Source organism: Vigna radiata, chromosome 9 (genome assembly GCF_000741045.1).
Source record: "Vigna radiata var. radiata cultivar VC1973A chromosome 9, Vradiata_ver6, whole genome shotgun sequence".
In the NCBI taxonomy this organism is placed as follows: Eukaryota; Viridiplantae; Streptophyta; class Magnoliopsida; order Fabales; family Fabaceae; genus Vigna; species Vigna radiata.
The window spans coordinates 3,426,311-3,438,221 of NC_028359.1; the positions used below are offsets into that span (position 1 = coordinate 3,426,311).

At 30.3% G+C, this 11,911-nt stretch overlaps 1 protein-coding gene across 1 annotated transcript in view; it reads right to left on the reverse strand.

Moving 5' to 3' along the window:
- Window positions 1-1,225: 1,225 nt before the first annotated feature.
- Window positions 1,226-11,911, reverse strand: part of LOC106773112 (ABC transporter G family member 2-like) — an 18,490-nt gene continuing 7,804 nt past the window's right edge. The window contains 10 exon segments of the mRNA XM_014659801.1: window positions 1,226-1,819; window positions 3,640-3,724; window positions 3,837-4,036; window positions 4,140-4,265; window positions 4,338-4,424; window positions 4,519-4,989; window positions 5,079-5,158; window positions 6,037-6,250; window positions 9,435-10,220; window positions 10,397-10,588. Coding sequence (XP_014515287.1) covers window positions 1,226-1,819; window positions 3,640-3,724; window positions 3,837-4,036; window positions 4,140-4,265; window positions 4,338-4,424; window positions 4,519-4,989; window positions 5,079-5,158; window positions 6,037-6,250; window positions 9,435-10,220; window positions 10,397-10,588 — 2,835 coding nt within the window.

The window sequence follows — 11,911 nt, forward strand, 5'->3', positions numbered from 1 at the left end:
TTCTATCTCTAACTTGAGAATTAAAACTGACTTGAGCGTCGGAGTACAATTAGCAGGTACCCGACCGAACCGGACGAGTGAAGACCGAGAACGAAAGAGAGGACGACGGACGGTTCGTGAGAAAAGTGTGAAGGACTAGGAGACATTCCCGACCGGAACAGAAATATTAAACACAAATTTAAAATGCAGACATGTATGTATTTTTCAACTACAGAGAAATTATAACATATACATAATTTTATGTTTTCTTTTTAGAATTAAAATATCAACGTGAAATTATAACATACATAATTTAAAATAGTTTGAATTTATCTTGCACATCACTTTACTTATCTAACTACAGAGAAAATAGCAACGTACCAACAAACAGTAGTTGAGCTAGGAAAAGATACCATTAATATGGGACGAGGCTAGTCGTGCCATAAGTGCAGTTTTTCTCTGCATCTCCAAGCTTTGTTTCTGCACCGCCATTTTATTTTTTTAGAATGTCAAAATTGGCTCGTGGTTAAATTTTTTTTTTTTACTTTGGAAAAACACTTATAGAATTTTAAAATCTAATTGGGTCTTCATTAGATTTTGAAATCTAACTACATCATAGATTTCAAAATTTAATAAAAATTCAATTAACTTTCGAAATTTGTTGAATATTTTTCGTATTAGGATTTTAAAATCCATTTGATTATTTAACGGATTTCAAAATTTGATTAAGTATCAAATTTCAAAATTCAAATATTATAATATTAATATTGCTTTGTTTTAATAAATAGTTATATTTTATTTTATAATTTTATAATTTTAGACTTTAAATTTAGAAAACCAATTAAAACTTTTCATACAATTTTTATTTTTATATTTAATTAGTTAAACTATTTTTTTCACAGAGATGAAACGGATATATTAGAATTTCAGATTCAATATTTTTCAATATCAATATAAAATAAAATGTATTTAAAACTGAAGATTGAACCAACATTCCATTTTTTTTCTAAAGTTTAGATAAAACAAGAGACTAAAATTGCAAAAAAAAAAATTACAAGAGAACTAAAATTTCAATTTTATCAAAGCTTACAATATTGTTCCACTCTAAAATTCAAATACATTTAAAAAAAAATACTCAAGGTTTTTGAAATAAGACAAATGAAATTCAACTAATTCATTCTTATATAAAACATTATGTAAAAATATGTTTTATTAAATTTGATTACTGTTTATTTCAAAAGATTAATTAGCTCTTCATCTTCTCCTTAGTCTTCGTGATTATAAAGAACATAAGTCTATATAAAACAATTATTCCGATTAAGACAGCAAGATCAACCCATTTGGAATGACCCATTTCCACTTGCCATATCTTGGTGAGTATTTCCTTGTCACTTATGTAGGTTCTTCCATCTTGATCACTTCTCAACTTCAGACCTATGAACTCATTCTTGAACAATCCTTGAAAGGCATATTTGTGGAAGGAAACATAATACATAGGGTATTTCCAAAATGGTTTAGGGAGATCATGTGGCAGACGAAAAAATCCACCAGTTAAAATCATCACGCCCACAATTCCCCCAGAGACTGTGATGTTAGTGTTGGGATTTGGGAAGATACTTGAAACAACCATCATGAGACTCTCAACCCATAAAATGCATGCAAGTAGTACACTAGAAAAGTATATGCAACGTTCAAGTCCTGTGTGAAGTCCAGAAAGGTAATAAATGATCACACCAGGAATCACTGACAACAGTGTCATGTATGGAATAGGTGATAATGTGTGGCTAATAACAAAAGCACCAACACCATAGTGTCCATTCAATCTCTCACGTTCAAATACCTGAATCATAAACATAAACATGTTAGGAAAAAAAATATTTTTTCCAATTTTTTTTTGTCAAAGATATTCTTATAGTATGTGTGTTAAGAACTACGTTTTAGTATAACTCAATCTTACTATATAATTGTCCGATAATGAGTGAAACAATACATTAGTGCTGTCAAAATGAGTTATCTGATCCGATCCGACTTGGTCTATCACGAGTTGACCATTTAGTGAATTAATCTAACTTGACTCATTTATTAGCGAGTTAGAAAAATTTGAATCCGATCCGATTCACCACAGGTTGGTGGATAAACAGGTTGGTTCACTAGCTCACTTTATTATAATTTTTTTTAAATAAAAAATACAAACTTTCTATAATTCAAATCTAAATAAATTTTACTCCCAAATTTCACTCACAAGAGATGTTTAACTAATTTTGAAAATAGAGAACTTGAATAATTTTTTCAAGCAAAAAATAATAATAAATATTTTTTTTATAAAATTAAAATTAAATTTTAATAGAATAAAATTAGGTAGGTGGGTTAGTGGGCCAACCCGGCTCACCACGGGTTCAACCCGAATGAGTTAGGTTTAAATGAGCCAGGTTAAAATCTGACCCGTATAAAAAATATAATTTTTTCAAACCCAACCCGGCCTGAACCGTGGTGGGCTGGGTTAGCTCGCGAGTTGTGATCCATTTTGACAGCTCCACAATGGGTGTTGCTCCCTCCACCTCCCCAAGTGGGTCCTGCACCTCCCCACTATTTTAATTTATTTTAAGAATATTCTACACCTCCTCACTATTTTCTTTTATTTCAAAAATACCCTACACCTCCCCACTATCCTTAACAATTTTTTTTGTCTTTCTCTCTACATTAATGGAGCATTTACATGACTAGCTAGCATTTACATGACTCAAATTTGAACTTGTGATATATTTTCTTTAATAAGTTTGATTCAATCATATTTTCGCTGTTGAATATATTTTTTTCTTTTCAAATTACTTCATAAATGGTAAAATTTTATTCTAATTTTGTAGAAAAATGTTTATATATGTGTGTGTTTTTTTTACATATAATATCTATAATTTTTAACATTATATTATGTTTTAACTTATCGACATGTTTGACTCAAATAACTTGAATAAAATATTTAATTTATTAGATAAATAATATAAAAATATTATTAAATACTTAAAATATAAAAAAAAAGTTATTTGTTAAAGATTTAGAATTTATTTAGCTCTTTCGTCATTATAAAGTTAGTATATAATAATAATAATATTAATATATCTTTATTTATTATTAATATTATTATGTTTATTATTTTGCATTTGCATCTAACTTTTAATTTTATAAAATGGAAATGGTAGAAGTACTAATATTGAAGTTTTATCTGAATTTTATATTTTGTAATATATCACAAATTCAAATCTGAACCATGTAAATGCTCCATAAACGTAGAGAGAGAAAGAGAAAAATTGTTAAGGATAGTGGAGAGGTTTAAGATAGTTTTGGTACAGACCCACTTGGGGAGGTAGAGGGAGGTACAGACCCACTTGGGGAGGTGGAGGGAGGTACAGACCCACTTGGGGAGGTGGAGGGAGCAACACCCCTCCACAATAAATCTAACAAATTTTGTTAGGAGAGACTTTGACCCATAATTTAATATTATGTTAAGAAGTGAACTTTAAATCTAACTCAACTTTATAAAACCAATTTATGAGATTTTTGTATTTACTTATATATTATAAATTATTTTTATTTTAGTTAATGTGAGACTTCTAATTACAAAAAAACTATATTGATTAATTGCATTTTGAATGGCGTTTTTACCTTAATTTGTTCCAAAAATGGAGGAAATCCACCAAGAAGGGTTATGAAAGTTAGGACTGAAGCAACAAAAGAGACCAGTGCCCCTCTAGCCTGAAATATGCATGAAGAAAGGAAATTATTATTATTATTATTATTATTATCATGAGTTAATAGTTGCGTTATGCTTTAAATGGCATAATCTGAAGCACTTAATCTACTTTACCTGAATGGATGAACTACTTGAACCAACGTCAAAGAATATAGTTCCCAGACTAATAGCTGCTACAATAAACATAGCTAGACGCAACCAATAATTGGTTACATCACGAAACAAGTGCACTGAAGATCTTCTTAGAAGAACATTACACTGAGTTAGAAATGCTGTTTGTGTTCTGCTGCTCCTCGTGAAACCATATTCCTGAATTCATCAAAAAGTTATTCCTTCATCATGTGAATAATCCTTGTTCTATACTAGTGTCATTGGCTTCAGTTCACCACGCAATATCTTATATTACACTTACTCTTTCACCTATTGCTGCTACTTCTTTCCGAACTTGGTTACTAATTTCAGAAGATTTAAAAACCTTCACAATGGTATCCACTGCTTCTTCTTCGGGTATTACTATGTGGAAACCTTCTTTATCATCCTGCAAATAATGAAGATAAATCAATAAGGTTTTGTTGCAAGCTCTAAAGCATTGAGGTCTTGATGTTCTCACCTGTCTGAAATCCTTGTTTATGATTCTCAAGAAATGATCAGAAGGGTTGTGGAGAGGTGGACAAGGAAAGCCATTAGAAGCAAAAAACTACATTCAATCAAGAATACAATCAATTAGAAGCTATAATCTGAAATGAATTTTGTTCTTATATACAATGTTGATGACTAATTCAGCTACAAACCTCGGTTGCAGCAGAAGTGGTGCCAAAATATACTGTTTCACCCGAAGACAGAAGACAAAGATGATCAAATAGCTCAAAAACTTCACTGCTGGGTTGATGGATGGATGCAACAATTGTTCTTCTGATGCCATCTCTTATCTTCAGGCTTGCAATTCTGCTCATGACATAGTAGGAAGCTGCACTGTCAAGGCCACTGGTTGGTTCATCAAGAAGGAGAAGTTTGGGACTTGTAAGAATCTGAATACAAATGGCAAGTCTCCTCTTTTGCCCCTCACTAAGGCCTTTAGAAGCCTTCCCTTTAATCCTTGTGTTAGTGGCCTCTTGTAGACCCATTTGTCTGATTGTAAAATCTACTCTCTCTTTCTTCTCTCTGTTGGACATTGACTCTGGAAATTGGAGATGAGCTGAATAGGACACTGCTTCTCCTACTGTTAATGTTGATAACACAGCATCATCATGTGTCACATATGCCTGCTTTCACAAGGTATTAATTAATATGAAAAACAGATTAATTATATTTCATTTTCTTCAAACAAAAGCCTTTGAGGGATTTCACTTACAGATGTTCCATAAGCCAGTTCATGTTTATGGCCATTAATTAGAATTTTCCCTGTTTGTTTTGAGCTTGAAGCCAGTCTTCCTGCAGATTTTTCAGAAAGATTAAACCAAACAGCTCGTCCACAATTTTTCTATACCAAAATGGCCTTTGTTTCTAAACCAACTCTTCACAATTATAAATTCCCATGGTGAGGTAATTAAAATGATTATATAGGATGCAGTCAAGATAAATGTATCATTACTTCCAAGGTTACATAAACTCGTAAGAGTCGAGTAAACTCGATTTGTAAACTTCACTCGTAAACTCAATTCGTAAACTCTTATTTCAGATGAAAAATACTATATAAATAATATCTATATAAGTCTACAAAATTATATAACTTTAAATAATAAAATTTATAAATATATAGTTTATAAAAATAAATATTGTAAAACATATAAATACTTGATTATTGTCATTAATTTTGATGCATTTCATTAAATATATAATAAAAAAAGATCACATATCTTGTTTTTCTTAATTTTTCTCCTTTCAAGTTCGTAGAATCGCTCCAAACTCGTGATTCTACACGATCCTACCGATTTCACAATTAATTCTGTCGAGTTTATGCAAAAAAAAAATTTACGCAGAAAATAGTTTACTTCTTAATTAACTCAGAAGTCATGTCTGAAAACCTAAACTGGTGAGAGTTTAAGAATTAACTCGAGAGTTTGATAACCATGATTACTCCTTCATACATCCTTTAATACTTTAATTTTGCATATTCAAATTTTAATTCATTTTAGATAAGATAAAACTATAATATATAAGGGGAGTGAAACCTCACTTTACAAGTTAATTTCGTGGAATTGAGTTAGGTTTAAAAACCACTTTCTAATATAATATCAAAATGATGCTGTCAGAAAATTTAATTCAATGATGTTTCAATCATAGCAAGAAAAGAGAATAAAAAAATTCACCTGCTAAGGCATCAAGAAGTGTTGATTTGCCACAGCCAGAAGGACCCATTACTGCCAAGAGTTGCCCTGGCTTGGCATAACCAGTTAGAGCCTTAAGAATTGGTTTCCTACCTTTCCTTCCATTTGGAACTGTCACCTTCAAATCCTCCCATGTCAGGTACATTCCCTCTTCCTTTCTTTCTTCCTCAACAGTGACAACGAACTCCTGCTTCGGCTGCATGATCAAAGGAGCAGGACTGCTATTGGGTGATCCATAGTTAGTAAGAAGAACATTCATGATCTCTTTCAATCAATACGATGATGTTTGATTGTGTTTGTGACAGAGGGTAGCTGGTGGAGGGATCTGGCTTCCTTACATTATCGTATAAAAACTGCTGTCACACAAAATCAAACCATGTTTAAGTGCACAACAACGTTTGACAAAAGGCATGTCCATAGTTGAAGCCACAACAGCATCAACCGTATATAACACTTCACCTCTTTCAATTGTTTAGTAAACATCACATTAACGTTATACATTGTTCAAGAAATATTACATACTTTTTTCTGGTAATATCAAGAAACTAAAAGGGAGACGATTATTCTATAAACACGTTCAAATTATTTAATTACTTTCTAGTTGTCAAGGGATGTTTTTAAGGATAGTCATTCTAAATAAACGTGTTAACAACATTGTTTTGGATTTATTAAATTACTGAAGATTAAATGATTAAACATTGAAGATTTTTAAAATAAAGAGAAGAATGTTATTAGTAATTTAATATTGGAGATCCAAGATTGCAAGTATCAAAATAAAGACCTATAGAAGTTATATATTAAGAAGTTATAAATAATTAAGATTTATGCTTTAAAAATGTTTCACTTGCTTTTGTAATAAAAGATAGAAACTTGTAAATGTATGCTTAAATCAAAATTGATGATGATCAATCAATACACAAATTACAAAAAAAATTCAAGTGTTTTACTTGAATAATTCTTTTTTGAGAACCATATCCATTCTTCTTCCTTTTTATACTTTTTTATTAAATCATTAACCATAGCCACTATTATTTTTCATTTCAATTATTTCATTTTAATTATTCATCGTAATCTCAAATAAATTATATTTAGGGTAACATTATATGCTTTTCCTTGATTTTAGATAAATTGTATTTTTGTAAGAATCTAAAAATAATCTACGATTAGTGGTGGTGATGGTTTTTAAAAAGATGACACAATATTATTTTAATAATAACAAATTAAAATTATAAATAGATTTTTTATTAATAAAAATTTATTTTATAAAAATCACAGAACTTTTTGTTTAAACTTTTTCTTTATCTTCTCTTTAGGTTTTTGACCTTTAAATACTTTATTATCTTCCTTTCAATTATTTTATTTTAATTATTTATTATAATCTCAAATAAATTATATTTTAAGTAACATGCTCTTCTTTTACATGATTGTAAATAAATTTAATATTTTTATTTTCAAATTATACATATTTAATTTATAAAAATATAACGCGTAAATTTATAACGAAGAATTTACTTTGTTGAAAGATGAAATATCCTTAAAGCAATTAATTCGCTAAAGAAAATATTTGTCCTTTACCATAAAAGTCCGTCATCAATAAATTTGAATCGACATCTAATCACTCATATTTCAATCATCTTTAATTTCTCAATTACTGAAGTTAGTCTTTCTTTTCAAAATACCATTCAATAATACTTAGTGAAAATGATATAAAAAGGTGTTATATAATTAATTTGTAAAATTTAAAAGAAAAAGCATACAAAAGTATTTAAGAAAAATATAAATAAAATTTATTCAATTTAAACAAGAGTAAATTTTCCAGTAAATTTTTTATATATACAAATCCATTATGTATCCTAACTATTATATTTCTTTTTATTTTTTAAGGAAACTGTGATGACAAAGGTTATCAGAAAAAGTTATTATAATAAAAAATATTTATTTAAAATTTAGTATCTTAAATAAATATTAAAATTTTATGATTTTTTATTTTTTAGAAAACAAATTATATTACAGTTAAATTTTAGAACAAAACTTTAAATGTGCATAATTATAAGTTACATAAATGAACAAAGTATATAAGTTATATTTCTTATAATTTATTTGAAACAATGCCTCAGATTGGAGTACGGAATTTTAAATAGAATTATTTTATTATTAAAAGTTTGAATTAAAATAGAAAACTAATAAATTGAATTTTATTTTATAAAACCTACTATATTTTTGGCAATATTCCTTTTCTCTCTCTCTTTTTTTATTAATTTCTTTTAGAATTCTGTTCACTTTATCTGTTGGAAGATCAAAGTTTACCATAGGAGTCTTAATACAGAGCACAATAAATATGTTCAATCATCATCAGCTTATTTTTTATCTTTATTTGAGTTAGTTCAGTGAGATGCTTTCATATGTGAAAAATTATTTACATACGATTAAAGATGGAAAAAAAACTCGCATCCACGAGTATCTATTTCTCGGTAAAATTCGTTGTGAATATTTAGTATCTGTGGACAAGAAATACTTGCAGATAACAGGTAGCAGGTACTTCAATATCTGTTCATTAACGGATCGAGTTCGAATATTACACTATTCGACTTGTGGATATATGCTATCCGTTTAAAAAAAAAATTACAATTTTATCTTTTTATGAAATTAGAAAATAAATTAAAAAAGTTGTTTTTAATTTTGTCCTCTCTGTTATGGTGCAGAGGAAGTAAAGGGAAGAAATCAAATCAAATCAAAATAGATTGACTTTAGAAGTATGTTATTTTAGGCTTTTAACGTCACATCCCAAATCAACGTCTATATAGGTAATGTTAAATGGGACGTCAAATTCTGCACTTTCGACGTCGTTATAGACTTCGGTTAATATCATTGACTGACGTCTGTATAAACGTCAAACATGACACAAACCGATGTTTACGGACACTATAAAAATGTCTGTATTGACTGAACATCTGTATTGACTGAACTTTTAACTTATTTTTACTTAAACCATAGAGGTGAACATCAAATTGTATTTATCATTCATTTAAAGTAAGGCACTTTATAAACTTTAACAATGTTGAAGAAAAATACTCTTACTAACAAATATACGGAATACTTTAGAAAGCAACCATTTTCAAATATGAAATTGAAATCTATGATTTCACATTTTCCGTCTCTATCAGATTTTATTACCTAATATTACAATTTCTCTCTCATTCTTTCTTTGGGTAGGTGTTACTTAACATTGGGGATGTGCTAATATAACTTTGATATTAACTGGTTATCTCTAACAGAAACTGGCAATGACTTTGAGCATCATAATTCTCCGTTTCACTTGTCTAAAGATCATTGATGTTGGTTCTGGAGAAACCTTTTGCTTGAGGAGCATTACTGCCAACATGAACATGTTTCAATTTCTCCTTACATTTAGTTATGACCAAGAATAGAACTCTGTAGAGAAGAATCATACCAAACATGATAGAAAGATCAAACCACTTTGAATGACCCATTTGCACATGCCATGTCTCTGAAAGAATATATCTACCACTAAGACTTATGCCATCTGAACCAAACATTAATCCCTCAAATTCATTCTTTAACAATCCTTGGAAAGCATAGTTGAGGAAGGAAACATGGTAGAAAGGGTATTTCCATAANGGTTTCGGAAGATCATTAGGCAGCCTGTAGAATCCACTTGTCAAAATCATCACTCCTTCAACCCCACCAGCAGTGATCACACCCATAACAAAATTTGGAAAAATGCTCCCAACAACCATCATAAGGCTCTCAACCCACATCATAATAGCAAATAGGACAGAAGAAAAGTATACAAAGTTCTCTAATCCTTTGTGCAGTCCAGAAAGATAATTAACAATAGCTCCCGGAATGAAAGATACCAATAGTGTGTAAGGAACAGCGGAAAATGTGCTCCCTACCAGAAAAGCTGTTACACCATAATGTCCATTCAATCTCTCTCTCTTCAACACCTGACAAGGTAAAAGGTAACAATCTGTGCTATCAAAAAATTGTTTTATCAAAGTCAAGTTTAGGAGTAAAATGCAGCCAAATTTCAAAGTTATGGATCAATTACTTACCTTCATTTGCTCGATTAACGGCGAGAATCCACTGACAAGTGTCATGAAACACAGAACCGAAACGAAAAAACAAAACAGCGATCCTCTTTCCTGAACCATGCACAAAGAATATCACCACGTACCCACATCAGCTTTCTACATCAACTATATTTTCATCAAACTTAAACAAATTGATTCATAAAAACAAGTAATCATCTTAGGATTAAATAAATGATATTTTATATTCTTTGTGAGCGAAAACAAGATTTTTCTCTCAATAGTATTACCTGAATTGATGTCATACTTGCACCAACTTGATAGAAAATAGAGCCCAAGCTTACAGATACTGCTATAAAGACAGTTAGACGTAACCAGTAATTGCTTATATCACGATAGATTTGCTTCGAAGATCTTTTCAGAAGAACCAGACACTGAGTAAGGAATGCAGAGTGAATCTTTCTTCCAACTGCACCGGAATCCTAGACGCATGCATGCAAAATTAACTAAATCATAAGTCTAATTACAACTTATCGAGATTTCAAAACAATAATATTTGACATATATAAGTGTTAAAGTTATGCTTTTTGTAACTGCCTTAATTTATTTCAATTAATTTATTTCAATTTATTAGATAGATTCAGATAATAAGTTGATTCATACACTTTAGGGGTAAGTCAGTTTTCCTATCCACTTTTGCTACATGGGTGTTTTCTGTTTCATTTTGAATTATTATAAATGTAAGCTAATACATTGAATAAAATATGTTCCTTTCCCGCACTTTGAAAAACTACCCATAGTACCTTGTTTCACCTTTTCTCTCTGTTATTTTAATTTTCTTCTACACGTCCAACAATTTGGTATCTAGAGTAGTCATCTTACGAACATGTGAAAATGATTTCTGAAACAAATTTCTCCCAAGGAGCTCCTCTTGTCTTTGATAGGGAAAATTATGACATCTCGGTTGTAAAAATGCAAGTTTACATGGAAGCTTTAGATCTTTGGAGAGCTGTTGAAGAGAATTTTGAAGTACTTTCGCTGGCAGACAATCCCACCAAGACCCAGATGAAACTTCATAAGGAGAATAAAAACTCAGAAAGCAAAGTGTAACACCCCGCTATTTTAGATATCCGGATTATGAGAAAAATTAAAACTTTTAAAATCATCATACCATCGTAGAAATCCAATTACAAAATACCTAAATTTATAAGATATACAACGAACTAAAGTAATTCCAATTACATTGTTTCTGAAATTTATAATTCAAAGCTTTAAATAAATCAGGTTGTCCCCCACTCTCAGGTCGCTATCGTGAATCTTGAGCATCTGCTACACCCCCTGCTCCCGTATAACCAAGGTCATACGATCATCGCAAGACACACACAACCACAAGCACAAACAAATATGGGTAAGCCACCATAACAAAACCAATAACAATAAAATAAAAGGTGTACAAGATAAGTAAACACAACATAACAATAACTCACTATCTATAATGCTATCTACAAACAGAATCATTATGATTTTAACATTCTCTTTAACGATATCATTACTATACTATCCACATTTATCCTTATCAACATCATCTCTAGACACGAGTTATTATGAATTCTCAACACTTTCATGAAAGACATTGGTTTATCTCCTGTACCTAACCCTACCACCTGTAGCTTTCCCCATACAGGTTCACGAACATAACACCTGTAGCTTCCCCATACAGGTTTATAACCGTACTACCTGTAGCTTCCCCATACAGGTTCATAATCACACTACCTGTAGCTTCCCCATACAGGTTCACAATCATA